The 18,243-nt window shown below is 38.3% G+C and overlaps 1 protein-coding gene across 3 annotated transcripts in view; it reads left to right on the forward strand.

The window, feature by feature from the left end:
• LOC128654012 (interleukin-1 receptor type 1) overlaps positions 1 to 18,243 on the forward strand; it is a 317,896-nt gene that overhangs the window by 135,440 nt on the left and 164,213 nt on the right. For all 3 annotated transcript variants that reach the window (XM_053707657.1, XM_053707656.1, XM_053707658.1), the window contains one exon: positions 4,041 to 4,206. In XM_053707657.1, coding sequence (XP_053563632.1) covers positions 4,041 to 4,206 — 166 coding nt within the window. The remainder of the gene's footprint in view (positions 1 to 4,040; positions 4,207 to 18,243) is intronic.

The raw sequence follows: 18,243 nt of genomic DNA on the forward strand, positions 1-18,243 counted from the left end.
ATACTCTCTTGGACGAAATCCAGCTCCTGTCTAAATTCTGCGGTACATATCCCAGGTATAGACAATTGGGAAGTGGATTATCTCAGCCATCAGACTGTACATCCGGGGGAGTGGTTGTTCCATCCAGATGTGTTTTCTCAGATTGTTCAGATGTGGGGTCTTCCAGAAATTGATCTGATGGCTTTCCATCTAAACAAAAAACTTCCCAGGTACCTGTCCAGGTCCAGAGATCCTCAGGTAGAGGCGGTGGATGCGTTAGCAGTTCCTTGGTGTTACCAACCTGCTTATATCTTCCCGCCTCTAGTTCTTCTTCCAAGAGTGATTTCCAAATTCATCATGGAACAGTTGTTTGTGTTTCTGGTAGCTCCAGCATGGCCTCACATGTTTTTGTATGCAGATCTTGTCCGGATGCCAGTTGCCAACCTTGGCCACTTCCTTTAAGACCAGACCTTTTGTCTCAAGGTCCGTTTTTCCATCAGGAATCAGGATCTCAAATCATTAAATTTGAAGGTATGGAAATTGAACGCCTAGTGCTTAGTCATAGAGGTTTCTCTGACTCAGGGATTAATACTATGTTACAGGCTCGTAAATCTGTTTCTAGGAAGATTTATTATCGAGTTCTTCTCATAAATTCTTCTGGCATTATTTTAGAATTCCTAAAATTTTACAGTTTCTTCAGGATGGTTTGGATAAAGGTTTGTCTGCAAGTTCCTTGAAGGGAAAAACATCTGCTCTTTCTGTTTTATTTCACAGAAAGATTGCTAAGCTTCCTGATATTCACTGTTTTGTACAGGCTTTGGTCTGTATCAAGCCTGTCATTAAATCAATCTCTCCTCCTTGGAGTCTTAATTTGGTTTTGACGGCTTTACATTCTCCTCCTTTTGAGCCTATGCATTCTTTGGACATTAAACTACTTTCTTGGAAAGTGTTGTTCCTTTTGGCCATCTCTTCTGCTATAAGAGTTTAGAAATTATCTGCTCTTTCTTGTGAATATCCTTTTCTGATTTTCCATCAGGATAAGGCAGTTTTGCAGACTTCATTTAAATTTCTACTTAAGGTTGTGAATTCTAACGACATTAATAGGGAAATTGTTGTTCCCTCTTTGTGTCCTAATCCTAAGAATTCTTTGGAGAGATCCTTAAATTATTTAGATGTTGTAAGAGCTTTCAAATATTATGTTGAAGCTACTAAATATTTCAGGAAGACTTCTAGTCTATGTGTTGTCTTTTCTGGTTCTAGGAAAGGTCAGAAAGCTTCTGCCATTTCCTTGGCATCTTGGTTAAAGCTTTTGATTAATCAGGCTTATTTGGAGTCAGGTCAGACCCCGCCTCAGAGAATTACAGCTCCTTCTACTAGATCAGTCTCCATTTCATGGGCTTTTAAGAATGAAGCTTCAGTTGATCAGATTTGCAAAGCAGCAACTTGGTCTTCTTTGCAAACATTTACTAAATTCTACCGTTTTGATGTATTTGCTTCTTCGGAAGCAGTTTTTGGTAGAAAAGTTCTTCAGGCAGCTGTTTCAGTTTGATTCCTCTGCTTATGTTTAAGTTTTTTTCTTTTCAACTATGAAAAAAAAAAAACTTATATTTTTGGTTGTGGATTAATTTTTTCAGCAGAAAATGGCTATTATTTTTATCCCTCCCTCTCTAGTGACTCTTCTGTGGAGTTCCAGATCTTGGCTATTACTATCCCATACGTCACTAGCTCATGGAGTCTTGCCAATTACATGAAAGAAAACATAATTTATGTAAGAACTTACCTGATAAATTAATGTCTTTCATATTGGCAAGAGTCCATGATACCCACCCTTTTTTTATGGTGGTTATGATTTTTTGTATAAAGCACAATTATATTTCCAGTTCCTTTTTTGATGCTTTTTACTCCTTTCTTTATCACCCCACTACTTGGCTATTCCTTATACTGAATTGTGTATGTGGTGAGGGGTGTATTTATAGGCATTTTGAGGTTTGGGAAACTTTGCCCCTCCTGGTAGGATTGTATATCCCATACATCACTAGCTCATGGACTCTTGCCAATATGAAAGAAATGAATTTATCAGGTAAGTTCTTACATAAATTATGTTATTTTAGTACTGGCAGACTTTCTGCCAGTACTTAAGATGGCAGGGACAATTGTGGGGTGGGGAGGGAAGTGAGCTGTTTAGGAGGTATCAGGGGGTGGGATGTGTCAGGTGGGAGGCTGATCTCTACACTAAAGCTAAAATTAACCCTGCAAGCTCCCTTCAAGCTACATAATTAACCCCTTCACTGCTGGACATAATACACGTGTGGTGCGCAGCGGCATTCAGCGGCCTTCTAATTACCAAAAAGAAACGCCAAAGCCATAAATGTCTGCTATTTCTGAACAAAGGGGATCCCAGAGAAGCATTAACAACCATTTGTGCCATAATTGCACAAGCTGTTTATAAATAATTTCAGCGAGAAACCTAAAGTTTGTGAAAAAGTTTGTGAAAAAGTGAACGATTTTTTTTATTTGATCGCATTTGACGGTAAAATGGTGGCATGAAATATACCAAAATTGGCCTAGAGCAATACTTTGGGTTGTTCAGTCAGTGTTCCAATGTAACTAGCGCTAATTTAGAAAAAAAGTGGTTTGGAAATAGCAAAGTGCTACTTGTATTTATTGCCCTATAACTTGCAAAAAAGTAAAGAACATGTAAACATTGGGTATTTCTAAACTCAAGACAAAATTTAAAAACTATTTAGCATGGTTGTTTTTTGGGGGTTGTAGATGTGTAACATATTTGGGGGGTCAAATTTAGAAAAAGTTTGTTTTTTTCCATTTTTTCCTCATATTTTATAAACAATGTTTATAGTAAATTATAAGATATGAAGAAAATAATGGTATCTTTAGAAAGTCCATTTAATGGCGAGAAAAACGGTATATAATATGTGTGGGTACAGTAAATGAGTAAGAGGAAAATTACAGCTAAACACAAACACCACAGAAATGTAAAAATAGCCCTGGTCCCAAACGGTCAGAAAATTGAAAAAAGCTGTGGTCCTTAAGGGATTTAGCATCTGGGTATGAACCATAGATACTCTATATATGCCGAATAAGTGTTTACCCTAATTTTAAACCTTACAGCTTAGTTGTCAAATGCCTCCATTCCAATCAGTTTGAAGGGATATTAAAAACATTTTTTTTCTTTCATGATTCAGATAGAGCATGTATATTTAAGCAACTTTCTAATTTACTCCTAGTGGTAGATTTATTAAGCAGCGGATGCTGCTATCTACGCCCAAGGTTTCAGGCTTGCCAGAAACCTAAGTTAAGAAGCAGCAGTCATAAGACCGCTGCTCCTTAACTTGTCCGCCACCTTTTAGGCGGACTGCAATCATCTCGATCAGATACGATCAGGATGATTGACAGCCCCTGCTAGCGGCCAAATGGCCACGAATGTGCAGGAGGTGGCATTGCACAAGCATTTCTTGTGAAATGTTTGTGCAATGATAAATGCCAATAGCATATGCTGTCGGCATTTAGCCGTGTCGGGCTGATATGATTTGCTACGCCGAATCATGTTCGCCCGCCATTTGATAAATTGGCCCCCTAATATCATTTTTTATTTGTTATCTTGGTATCCTTACTTGAAAAGCAGGAATGTAAGCTAAGGAGACTGGTACATTTAGCCACCAATCAGCAAGGTGCTGAACCAAAAATGGGCTGCCTCCTACGCTTATATTCTTGCTTTTCAAATAAAGATACCAAGAACATGAAGAAAAATTATTCAACTTATAATCTGGCCCACATTTAGCTGTTTAATATATATATTGGAATTGGAATATTGCTATTAGCAGTTGTACAATATGTCTTTTTTTATTAAAAACGGAAAACGCTTTTCACATCTTTGGAGTTGTTAAATTGCTGTCATGCATATATATTTTACACACACACTCTCTCTCACCCACCCACCCACACATTTACACAGACACACACACACTCTCACATACACACACAAACACGCAAACATATTTGGAAATAAAAAAATAAAAAAATCTAACTGCTTTTACATACAGGATTGCCAGCCTTTGAATTTCAGCATAAGGTACGAAATTTTAAATGACAGCCTGATCATACAAAATGCGACTGTACAAGATGGAGGAATATATACTTGTGAAGTGCCATTTATGTTTAATGGTACAGAATATACCATCTCTCGAACCGTTAACTATACTCTTCAAGGTAATTATTTATTTATCTAATTTGGGATTTTTTTAATTGTAAATAATGAGTCAAATGTAACATTCCAAAAGAAAAAAGTTCTGTCTTACAGTATATTCAAGAAAGACATTCATAAACTTTTTTCTTTTCTTTCTTTTGTTTTTTTTTATTTTTAATATACAATAACATTTCACATATAGGCCTCTATTTATCAAGCCGTCGACTTTCTTGCATTCGATGGCACCAATACGCTCATCTAAGATCGCCTAACATCGCCGCTGTGGACCTGAATACGTTCTCCAAAATGATCAAAAAAGCTGTCAAAATGCAGCGCACCAAGTACGGGGCGATGAGCAGCGGACTGTTGATAACTAACAGTCATCGATCTCACTGCTCTTCGGCTTTTTTACAGCTTTCTTGCACCCACACTATACTACACTGTTTTACCCCCTAAACTGCTGCTCCCGGAGACCCCCACAACTAAATAAAGTTATTAACCCCTAAACCACCGCTCCCGGACCCCGCCGCAACTCTAATAAATGTATTAAGCCCTAAACCGCCGCTCCCGGACCCCGCCACCACCTACATTATACCTATAAACCCCTAATCTGTCGCCCCTATACCGCCGCCACCTACATAAAGTTATTAACCCCTTTCCTGCCGATCCCAGACCCCGCCGCAACTAAATAAAGTGTTTAACCCCTAAACCGCCGCCACCGGAGCCCACCGCCACCTACATTATATTTATTAACCCCTAATCTGCCCCCCCTACACCGCCGCCACTATAATAAAGTTATTAACCCCTAAACCTAAGTCTAACCCTAAACCTAACACCCACTAACTTAAATATAATTTAAATAATTCTAAATAAATATTCCTATAATTAACTAAATTATTCCTATTTAAAACTAAATACTTACCTATAAAATAAACCCTAAGATAGCTACAATATAACTAATAGTTACATTGTAGCTAGTTTAGGGTTTATTTTTATTTTACAGGCAAGTTTGTATTTATTTTATATTCTACTAGGTAGAATAGTTATTAACTAGTTATTAACTATTTAATAACTACCTAGCTAAAATAAATACAAAAGTACCTGTAAAATAAAACCTAACCTAAGTTACAATTACACCTAACTCTACACTATAATTAAATTAATTAGATAAATTAACTACAATTAAATAAAATTAAATCCAATTAAATAAAATTAACTAAAGTACAAAAACCCCCCACTAAATTACAGAAAATAAAAAAATAATTACAAGTTTTTTAAACTAATTACACCTAAACTAATTACACCTAATCTAAAGCCCCCCAAAATAAAAAAAGCCCTACCCTACTCTAAATTACAAATAGCCCTTAAAAGAGCTTTTTGCGGGGCATTGCCCCAAAGTAATCAGCTCTTTTACCTGTAAAAAAATACAATACCCCCAACATTAAAACCCACCACCCACACACCCAACCCTACTCTAAAACCCACCCAAACCCCCCTTGATTAAACCTAACACTAACCCCTTGAAGATCACCCTACCTTGAGACGTCTTCACCCAACCAGGCCTCAGTCCTCAACGAAGCCGGGCGAAGTCTTCATCCAACCGGGCAGAAGAGGTCCTCCAGACGGGCAGAAGTCTTCATTCAGATGTTATCTTCTATCTTCATCCATCCGATGAGGAGCGGCTCCATCTTGAAGACATCCGACGCTGAGTATCCATCCAGACCGACGACTACCTGACGAATGACGGTTCCTTCAAATGACGTCATCCAAGATGGCATTCCTTGAATTCCGATTGGCTGATAGAATTCGATCAGCCAATCGGAATTAAGGTAGGAAAAATCCTATTGGCTGATGCAATCAGCCAATAGGATTGAGCTCACATTCTATTGGCTGATTGGAACAGCCAATAGAATGCGAGCTCAATCCTATTGGCTGATTGGATCAGCCAATAGGATTGTACTTCAATCCTATTGGCTGATTGCATCAGCCTATAGGATTTTTCCTACCTTAATTCCGATTGGCTGATAGAATTCTATCAGCCAATCGGATTTCAAGGGACGCCATCTTGGATGACGTCATTTAAAATAATATTAATTCGTCGTCGGTCTGGATGGATGCTCCACGTCGGATGTCTTCAAGATGGAGCCGCTCCTCGTTGGATGGATGAAGATAGAAGATGCCGTCTGGATGAAGACTTTTGCCGTCTGGAGGACCTCTTCTGCCCGGTTGGATGAAGACTTTGCCCGGCTTCGTTGAGGACTTAGGCCCGGTTGGGTGAAGACGTCTCAAGGTAGGTTGATCTTCAAGGGGTTAGTGTTAGGTTTTATTAAGGAGGGTTTGGGTGGGTTTTAGAGTAGGGTTGGGTGTGTGGGTGGTGGGTTTTAATGTTGGGGGGTATTGTATTTTTTTTTACAAGTAAAAGAGCTGATTACTTTGGGGCAATGTCCCGTAAAAAGCCCTTTTAAGGGCTATTTGTTATTTAGTATAGGGTAGGGCTTTTTTTATTTTGGGGGGCTTTTTATTTTATTAGGGGGATTAGATTAGGAATAATTAGTTTAAAATTCTTGTAATTAATTTTTTATTTTCTGGAATTTAGTGTTTGTTTTTTGTACTTTAGTTAATTTTATTTAATTGTATTTCATTTTATTTAATTGTAGTTAATTTTTTAAATTATTTTAATTATAGTGATAGTGTTAGGTGTAATTGTAACTTAGGTTAGGTTTTAACACACAAACCACCAAAAGCAATCAGCGCAATAATCACTCAATAAATAGTGTGTGTATGTGTAAAAGAGAGTGTACCAAGAATACAATCGTTAATAAAAGAAAAAATAAAAATAAATTATCACTGATAAAAATATTCCACTGAAATATAATAGTCCAAAAGAACACAGCAGTCCAAAAATTGGTGTTGTTTAAAATTGAGAACAGTCTTACTAATATTGAAAGATGGTGTCAGGAGATTCCCTTTTGGAGACTCAGATGCAGCTACTTAGAAACGCTGCTTGTCCTGCAGCTAATACACAATGACTCCAATCCCACAGAAAACAGCGCAGTCTGTGAATACAAAAAGGTGGACTCCAATAGTGCAATATTGTATGAACAAGCACTTTATTAACAATAAAAATGTATATGCCAAAATACTCACAATATCAGGCATATAAGAATACACAGAAAGGTTATATATTATAGAATGTGGTATATTGTTGCCTTTTAGAAAGTGTATTAATTTTAATCATTTATGGATTTATTTATGATAATTGTACTAATGATAATTAATTTTTAGGATAGTTGATTGATTAGATTTTTTCTAGCTAGATTTATATTTTACTGTATAGAGATATAAACTCACCAATTGGTAATGAGATATTTACAAGTATAATATATAGTAAAAATATTTATGAAATTAATTAATTATATGATGTTACATTTATTAATTTTTCATTTCTATCTTAGTGTATATTTGTGCCCCCTTTTGATCAATTATGTTATTTTAGTAACTAGGTCAGATTGGTAGCATTGATGCAATTTCTGATATGTAAATAGGATTGTAAGTCAAATTGTCATATAACTCTTTTGGCTAATATCACGCAAATACGAAGAGTAATGACAAGTTCAACAGATAGATGATGCCATTGCACTGTATATAAATAAGAAATGACGATACAACAAGACAGATCATCATTCCTCTTGAAAAAGCGCCCAGTAGGGGGCGAGAAACGCGTTGAGGCTGCAAGCTTTGGGAGTCTGTGTGCGCAAGGACCAAGAGAAACTGGTATCAGCTGTTTGTCGGGTGTTGACGTCACACGCCGACCGGGAAATCTGCTGCCGCTTCTCCAAGTGTCCTCACACCGCATAGAACTCAGCGATATTGCCATTCTGAGAAAAGAAACCTTTCTGTGTATTCTTATATGCCTGATATTGTGAGTATTTTGGCATATACATTTTTATTGTTAATAAAGTGCTTGTTCATACAATATTGCACTATTGGAGTCCACCTTTTTGTATTCACAGACTGCGCTGTTTTCTGTGGGATTGGAGTCATAGGTTAGGTTTTATTTTACAGGTACTTTTGTATTTATTTTAGCTAGGTAGCTATTAAATAGTTAATAACTATTTAATAACTATTCTACCTAGTTAAAATAAATACAAAGTTGCCTGTAAAATAAAAATAAACCCTAAGCTAGCTACAATGTAACTATAAGTTATATTGTAGCTATCTTATGGTTTATTTTATAGGTAAGTATTTAGTTTTAAATAGGAATTATTTAGTTAATTATAGGAATATTTATTTTGAGTTATTTAAATTATATTTAAGTTAGTGGGTGTTAGGTTTAGAGTTAGACTTAGGTTTAGGGGTTAATAACTTTATTATAGTGGCGGCGGTGTAGGGGGGGCAGATTAGGGGATAATAAATATAATGTAGGTGGCGGTGGGCTCCGGGAGCAGTAGTTTAATGGTTAAACAATTTATTTAGTTGCGGCGGGGTCCGGGATCGGCAGGATAGGGGTTTATAACTTTATGTAGGTGGCGGCGGTATAAGGGGTGGCAGATTAGGGGTTAATAGGTATAATGTAGGTTGCGGCGGGGTCCTGGAGCGGCGGTTTAGTGGTTAATACATTTATTAGAGTTGCGGCGGGTCCGGGAGCAGCAGTTTAGGGGTTAATAAGTATAATGTAGGTGTTGGAGGTGTAGGGGGGCAGATTAGGGGTGTTTAGACTCGGGGTACATGTTAGGGTGTTAGGTGTAGACTTTTACCATAGGAATCAATGGGATATCAGGCAGTAACGAACATGAGCTTTCGCTGCTGTCAGACTCCCATTGATTCCTATGGCATCCGCCGCCTCCAGGGCGGCGGATTGAAAACCAGGTACGCTGGGCCGGAAAAGTGCTGAGAGTACCTGCTAGTTCTTTAATAACTTCCAAAAGTAGTCAGATTGTGCCGAACTTGTGTTCGGAACATCTGTAGTGACGTAACCATCGATCTGTGTCGGACTGAGACCGGTGGATCGTATGTTACGTCACTATATTCTACTTTTGCGGGTCTATAGGGTTTGATAACTACGGCGAATCAGGCTTGCCACAAATACGCTGCGGAATTCCAGCGTATTTGCGGTTGACAGCTTGATAAATAGAGGCCATAGGATTTGGTTTGTAAATTTCTATGAATGTTATAATGTAAACTTCTCAGAGCAGTTTCATTCTTCTCCTGTACCAGATAGGCTTGTCAAGCCTAATATCTGGAATCCTTGTGAAAAATCTGCACCACCCATTCTGAATCACAAAAAACAACATAAATAACACATGTATGTTGTATTCACCAAACTTCAAAAGACACATATATTGTTGTAGGAGACAATACAAACTTTAAATTGTATTACTTCTAATGAGTTTTTCAGTGTGCCCCATAGAAGTCTACTATGTGAGAGAATTGGCATGGCCGTGCTATCACCTGCCAGATGTTGTTATGCCCTAGGCTTTTCTTCCAGAGTTAACATTTTACTTTAAACTTGTAATATGTAGATAAGCTATGAATTGCTCTCTAGCAATGTTATCCTATAATAGTGCTGCCATTTTTATGCTCCACTTGTAATCTAGGCACTTGGGTTTTGCACTTTGTTTCAGCAACAAAATGGACACATTGAATTAAACACACAAAGGGGCCAATTTATCATAGTGCGAGCGGACATGATATAATGTAGCGTGAACTGCTTGTGCAATGCCGTCCCCTGCAGATTCGCAGCCAATCGGCCGCTAGAAGGGGGTGTCAATCAATCCGTCCATATTCGATAGAGTTAATTACTGTTCGCTGCCTCTTTAGACCACTGCTTCATAACTTCTGTTCACGGCGAGCATTAAGGCTCACACGGAAACAGGGGCATAAACATTGTCATTCTGTCTTTGTTTAAAGCACAATCTTCTTACAGGTAAAGAAATAATGAAAAAACAAAACAAAACCCCACATCATTCTGTACATTGAAAATGGGTTCATGTAAACAATATCTGTAGAATGAAAGTGTGTTTTTGTAAACGTGGTCTGTACAGCGAGCTCTGCAACTTCTGTTAAAACCCTTGCAATATCGGGTTTATTTCAGCTGTCTGTGCGCATCAGAAGGAGCAATTATATTACAAGTTGAAAGTAAATTAAATTGCAATTTACACTACAATGATTACCAAGACACCAGAATTCTGGTTAACTTTAAAAAAAAATATTGCACAAAGAAAGTTATAAGGACTTAAATATATGAGGTCTCAGGTGTTAAGGAAACAAAAGGCAGACAAAGGGCTTTAACATAGAGATACATACATATACATGTGTAAATATGTATATGTATGTGTGTATATATATATATATATATATATATATATATGTATATACACGTCAGTGATGTGCGGTGAGTTCAGAGTCTGGTGAGGCACTGGCGATGATACACTGGAGAAACACATATGAATACAACAGAGGCAGCTTGAATTTACAATTAAATTGGCAGGTTGTGGGTCCAATTTACTGCTACTAATACATTTGCTTCATTCTCTTGGTATCCTTTGTTGAAGGATATGCAGCAATGCACTACTGGGTGCTAACTGAACATATTACATAAGCCAATGACAAGGTGCAGCCACAATCAGCAGCTAGCTCCAAGCAGCTAGCTCAAAGTAATTGCTTCTTCTGAGCCTACCTAGGTATGCTTTTCAAAGTGTACCAAAAGAAAAAAGCAAATTAGATAACATAAGTAAAATATAAAAGCCAATTGGGGCTTTGTTTCTCAGACAACAAGGCTAGCCACTATCATAAAGTTAGTATATTGCAGCTGTTATCTACTAAAGCCAATTAGGGACTGATATGTAGCAGGATTAGCCTTGAGAAGTAAGCAAGGTGCATTCCATGTTTGGATAATTAGAAATGGCTCAACTTTCAGTGCTAAATTACATGAGAAAGGGGCAAAATAAATAATGAAAATATATTGCAAAGTTTTTTCATTATTGATAACTAGGAAGTAAAGCTTTTGTGTATGAAAAATGCTGGAAACAATGCTAATCAAAATAAGCATGTTAAAATGAGAAATGCTTTAGTTAGGTACTTATAGTAATAGATTCCACTTTGTGCACAGACTTTTCACATAACATTGAGAAGAATAGAAGCCATAGTACACGTGTATATATATATATATATATATATATATATATATATATATATATATATATCTGTGTACATATATATTTATGTATTTATATGTGTGCATATGTATTTACAGACAAATATACACATATAAACACATATGTGTGTATGTATATTTATATATATATAGTCAAAAAGAAACTAAGAGATGCAGACGGCTGTTTCCAAACATAACTCGACTTTATTCAGATTAAAAAAATCTGTGAATACACGATCACAAATGGTCACAATTGTAGCATTGACTAGAAAATACTGCTGCTGACATGTTTCCCCTGTCAAGGCGTAATCATAGCTACCGTTAAAACACCTGCTAACCTATTCAAGGTGGCTGCAGATACCTGATAGGTTAAAACTTAATTAATAAGTCAATGCTAAGGGGTTTTTGTTTAACCAATTGATACACTGAATAAAAAGCATCAAAACATATGCATTATATGGGACACAATCCATACATATTAGTGAACCACCTCATACATATTTAAATATATTTATGTGCTTATGTACATATATGGTACATGGTAAAATACAGAATATAACCAGAAAAACAGTACCCTGCTAAACATATGTATCGAAAAGTTTACTCACTTATATATATATATGTGTGTAGAATTTATGAATATACAAATGAAGTAAGAGAACACAGGTTACATTTTGCATGTAATATGTGAGACACAATGAGGCCTACTTATCAAGTCGTCAACCGCAAATACGCTGGAATTCCCCAGCGTAATTGTGGAGAGCTTGATTTCCCTTAGTTATCAAAGCCTACAGACTGGCAAAAGTTGAAATCTGTGACATAACATACGATCCGCCGGTCTCAGTCTGACACAGATCGATGCTTACATCATTACAGATGTTCCGAATACAAATTTGGCACTATCTGACTACTTTTGCTAGTTAACAAATTTCTAACAGGTACGCTCGCCACTATTCTGGCCCAGCGTACCTGCTTTTCAATCCGCCGCCCTGGAGGCGGTGGATGCCATAGGAATCAATGGGAGTCTTAAAGCAGCGAAAGCTCATGTTTGCTGCTGCCCGATATCCCATTGATTCCTATGGGAGAATAAAAGTTAAGTTTATACCTAACATCCTAACATGTACCCAGAGTCTAAACACCCCTAATCTGCCACCCCCGACACCGCCGACACCTACATTATACTTATTAACAACTAATCTACTGCCCCGACACCGCCGACACCTACATTATACTTATTAACCATTAATCTATCGCGCCGACACCGTCGCCACCTACTTTATACATATTAACCTCTAATCTACTGCCCCGACACTGCCGCCACCTACATAAAGTTATTAACCCTATCAATAAATAAAACCCACCCACTGAACCCTTAAAAAATCCTAACACTAATCCCGAAGATCCACTTACAGTTTCTGAAGAGCCGACATCCATCCTCATCGAAGCCGGCAGAAGTCTTCATCCAATCGGCTGAAGTCTTCATCCAGGCCGGCAGAAGTCTTCACCCAGATGGCATCTTCTATCTTCATCCATCCGACGCGGAGCGGCTCCATCTTCAAGACATCCGACGCGGAGCATTCTCTTCTTACGTCATCTTCTTCGGAATGAAGGCTCCTTTAAATGACGTCATCCAACATGGCATCCCTTAGATTCATATTGGCTGATAGAATTCTATCAGCCAATCGGAATTAAGGTTGAAAAAATCCTATTGGCTGTTGCAATCAGCATCTTGGATGACGTCATTTAAAGGAACCTTCATTCTGAAGAAGACGTCGTAAGAAGAGGATTCTCCTCGTCGGATGTCTTGAAGATGGAGCAGCTCCGTTCCGGATGGATGAAGATAGAAGATGCCGCCTGGGTGAAGACCTCTGCCGGCTTGGATGAAGACTTCGGCCGCTTGGATGAGGACTTCTGCCGGCTTCGATGAGGACTTCTGCCGCTTCGTTGAGGATGGATGTCGGCTCTTCAGAAACTGTAAGTGGATCTTCGGGGGTTAGTGTTAGGATTTTTTAAGGGTTTATTGGGTGGGTTTTATTTTTAGGTTAGGGTTTTGGCAGCAATAGAGCTAAATGCCTTTTTAAGGGCAATGCCCATGCAAATGCCTTTTTCAGGGCAATGGGGAACTTAGGTTTTTTTACTTAGGTTTTTATTTGGGGCGGTTGTGTGGGTGGTGGATTTTACTGTTGGGGGGGTATTTGTATTTTTTATTTCCGGTTAAAAGAGCTGAGTTCTTTGGGCAATGCCCCGCAAAAGGCCCTTTTAAGGGCCATTGGTAGTTTATTGTAGGTTTTTTTTATTTTGAGGGGCCTTTTTATTTTCATAGGGCTCTTAGATTATGTGTCATTAGTTTAAATCTTTGATAATTTATTTTTTATTTTGTGTAATTTAGTGTTTATTTTTTTTTGTAACTTAGTGTTTGTTATTTTTTGTAACTTAGTAATTTTTTATTGTAGATTTAAATTATTTGAGTAGGGTTAGGTGTTTAAATATATAATATAGTTAATTTAATTTGTAGTTTAATATAGTTTTAGTATAACAGTTAGGGTAGATTCATTATTAGTTTAATATAGTTATATGTAATTTAGTATAATAGTTAGGGTAGATTAATTAATAGTTTAATATAGTTTATTTTAATTCTAAAGGTAAGTTTTAATTTATTATAAAATAGGGATGAGTTAATATTTAACATAAAGTTAGCGGGTTGTTAGGTTTAGGGGTTAATAGGTTAAGTTAGTTTATGGCGATGTGGGGGGCTGTCGGTTTAGGGGTTAATAGGTTTAGTAAGTGGTAGTGATGTGGGAGGCTAGAGGTTTAGGGGTTAATACCTTTAGTTAGTTGCGGCGTGGTCCGGGAGCAGCGGGATAGGGGTTAATAACTTTATTAGAGTTGCGATGGGGTCCGGGAAAGGCGGTTAATAACTTTATTAGAGTTGCGGTGGGGTCCGGGAGCGGCGGTTTAGGGGTTAATAGCTTTATTAGAGTTGCGGTGGCCTCCGGGAGCTGCGGGATAGGGGTTAATACTTTTATTTAGTTGCGGCGGGGTCCAGGAGCGGTGGGATAGGGGTTAAACATTTTAGTATAGTGGAGGTGTTTAGTGTCAGGGTACAAATAAAACTGTAAAAAAGCCGAATAGCAGCGAGATCGATGACTGTTAGTTAACAACAGTCCGCTGCTCATCCCCCTGTACTTGGTGCACTGCTTTTTGACAGCATTTTGTTAAATATGGAGAACGTATTCAGGTCCGTGGCAGTAATGTTAGGTGATGTCAGGTGAGCATATTGGTGCCGTCGAATGCAAGTAAGTTGATGGCTTGATAAGTAGGCCTCAGTAAATCAAGTATGTACATGGTTAGATTGCATATATTATATTATATTAATATGCAAATAGGACATATACATTCAAACCACTTATTATACAAAATAATTCACGTATAAAACTTAGGTAAAGTATAAAACTATGAAATTAATAATAGACTATTTGTTTTTGTTTTATGATTATATACTAAATACAACCCAAAAATAATTAAACTTTAAAAATATGTGTGTTCATTAGAATGCATGAATGTATATGTCCATACTATAGCATTATGTGGAAATCAAATTGTGGAGATGAGCCATCAATTTAAAAAGTACATACATAGGGAGGGCGGAGCCTAGACACGAACAAAGATGGCTGCATGTTGAAAGTGCTCCGTTGCCCCTGATGTATTTCACCATAATTCTGAATGTTCTGCCAGCTTAAACGTTGCTCACAGTTCCACCCTGCATGTGTAAGGGCCTCAGTCATTGGTCACGATACTTTAAACAGCCAATGTTGCAGGGAGGCGGTGGCAAGCTAAATCACCCAGCAGCGGAGCTTATAGAGAAGAGACCCAAAGTGGAGTGAGCGAATTACATGAATTGCCAAAGCAGCAGCACAGAAGGTTGGCAAACCGACCTACCATATTGTCAGATCAGACTCGTGGGGGAAACTGAAGGTCCATATCTTCACTGCAGGTACAAACAATTAAAGCTGCTAGATATAAAAAATAAAGCATAGCAACACACAGGTCTAAATGAAAAGGCACTGACCGAATCAGCTTATCATCAGGGGGCCCAAATACATTTACCTGATCATGGTTGCTGTCCTCCTCCTACTGTAATATACCCACGGGAAATCCCCACTCGGAAAGAAGATTAATAAGGGCCACAGTATGACCACAGATAGATATTGACAGTCACTAGGGGCCTGGGGGAGCTTACTGGAACGCAGGGAAAAATACAAGCACACATAATGTCCAGTAAAAGAAACGTCAAACCATCAAAAAGTACCCACCCCACAGCAATGGAGAACTACTTGATTCCCGCTGGCCCCACACCACAACAGGGTAGAGCAGGACAAGAGCTAAATGCACAGAACACACATGCCGTTGTGGCCCAGATTCATGGCCCTGACCCTCAGATACAGGCCCAGAATGTTCTTACTAGAGAGGACATTAAACATCTCTCCTCCAAAGATGACATTAAAGAGGCCATGCATGAATTTAAATCTATGTTTGGGGAGCTAAAAAGGGACATATTAGCAGTAGAGCAGCAAGTGACTCATATTGAAAAAAGGCAAGAAACTATCTGCTCAGAACTGCAACTCCAGACCAGTTATTCCCAGGCCCAAGAGAATGCAGTCCACACATTAATGGATCACATTGTGGACCTGGAGAACAGGAGCAGGAGGAACAATTTAAGACTACGTGGTGTTCCAGAAGCCGTGGATCCTCCTGCCCTGCTGGGCTACATACAGGACTTCATTAAATATCTTCAAAATAATGACTTTGCCCCTGAGGTTCCTATAGAGAGAGCCCATAGAGCCCTTCGACCCAAACCTCCCAGCAGGGCCCCACCCAGAGACATTATACTTAAGTTTCTGTCCTTCAGAGATAAAGAGATGGTGCTGAAACTAGCTAGAACAAAACACTCATTGGAGTTCAAGGGCACTGAAATACAGGTAAATTCTGACCTTTGCCCGACTACACTACAAAAGAGGAGAGACCTGAGGTTCGTCACAATGGCTCTAAAAGATAAAAAGATCCCATACAGGTGGGGATTCCCCACCTGTTTGATAGCCAATAAGAACAATATCTCTCATGTCTTCAGATCTTTGGACGACCTACCTGCTTTCAATCAAGCCCTTGGCCTTGACATAAGGCCGCTTCAACATGAGGCAGTAGCGCCAATAGGCCCACAGGCCGGAGACCCTGAGAGGAACAGGCATCTCCCAGGTTGAAAAGACTGATCTGCTAATTATTTAATCCTGATCATGGAAACTGACCGGGCTTGAGGACACAACTATGTAGCCCTAAGGGGCATTGCCCGTTTAGTCTCTAAAAGGACTTTAGCAGATAGAAAGCAAGACACAAAAGTGGGGTAGAGACCCAGAGGTAAGCCGCCTTGATAGAGGTTAGTGTCAGGCCCAAGCGTCAAAATAATAAATTATCACCCTGAGGTAGTGTTGAGAGATCCTACATCAATCATACAAAGGTACTATATTAGAGAGTAAGCGCATTCCACACAAATAAACCTATGATGTTGATGTGCAGGGGGGAGGGGAAAAATAGCTTGGGTGCGCATGATGTTGGTTGTACTGAGTAACCATATGGTGCTTTCCTTCTCCGTACTAACACTTGCATGCAAAGGCCCCATATGGGCTGGAGTGAGACAGATGTCATACATATTGGTCTTATCCACATATAATATCACCCCTGGGTTGGAGATTCGCAATTAAGATGTTACATGGACTCCACACATGCCCTATTGAGTAGGCTTATTCTGAGCAAGGATCACTTATGACACTCGACCCCAAGTTAATTACACACACACACACCCAAACCTTAGTACAGCAGGATCAGCCATACTTTAGTTATTTTCTTAGAGCCAATAGTGGGACTGACCAGAAGTCTATAACCTTAGAATATTCTGATTTACTTGAAAATGTTTAAAGTTTACATTAAATGTGAAAACACAGGGAACACTACCCCTGACTTGTTGAAGTAGTTGTTACAGATTGCTCTTTGTTTCATAGTTATTGTTAGAGACAACTCTATTTAAGTTTACCATTTATTACATTTTAACTTTTTCATACTTTTTTCCTCTTACCCTTTGGCCCATCTCTCTACCTCCAACCTTCTTCTCACAACACACACACCCTTTTTCCCTCTTCCTTTTTTTTTTTTTTTCCTCCCCCTCCTTTGTATCTTCCAACCCTACACCATAATACAAGATGAACCAGCCCCGGAGGCAGGAGGAGATCCTGTCGGTGGAGCTTATAACAGTTAACAGTGAAAAAGGGGGTAGTGTACAAGCGCTAAGGTAATCCCCAAGCTGTATCCAAACAGAGATCCTAACCAACCTCCAAAAAATATGCACAAATAGTAAGAAGTGAATACAGCGCCAACAAGAGGCCAAGGGATAAATATACTCACAGAGAGATAAAAGAAGATTATTTAATGAACCAGGTTAAAAAGCATCAGTAAAAAATGTAAAAAACACATATAGATAAAATTACAAAAACAGGAATATCTTGCAGGAGCGGCTAAAGCTGATAATTACAATAAAAACAGAGATAATCACAGGTGATCAGTGTGAGTGGTACACCAGAGTAAGAGTGTAAACTAGTGAAACAGAATAAGCCTAAGTACAACTATAACAAGTGCATCAAGCAAGAAATTAATAAACAATAGTACAAACAATAATGTTCAAAAAATAGTGTGTCAAAAAAATAGAAAAATGCACTGCAGTGCAAAAAGAGGGTTAAATAGTAAGTGAGTGCAAATGGATATAACAAATGCTAGCTACTAATCCAGTGAGGTAAAGATATAATTAAATAAAATACACAATATGCAATAACATGAAAAATATATTCCAAAAAAAAAA

This window comes from Bombina bombina, chromosome 3 (assembly GCF_027579735.1).
Source record: "Bombina bombina isolate aBomBom1 chromosome 3, aBomBom1.pri, whole genome shotgun sequence".
Lineage (NCBI taxonomy): Eukaryota > Metazoa > Chordata > Amphibia > Anura > Bombinatoridae > Bombina > Bombina bombina.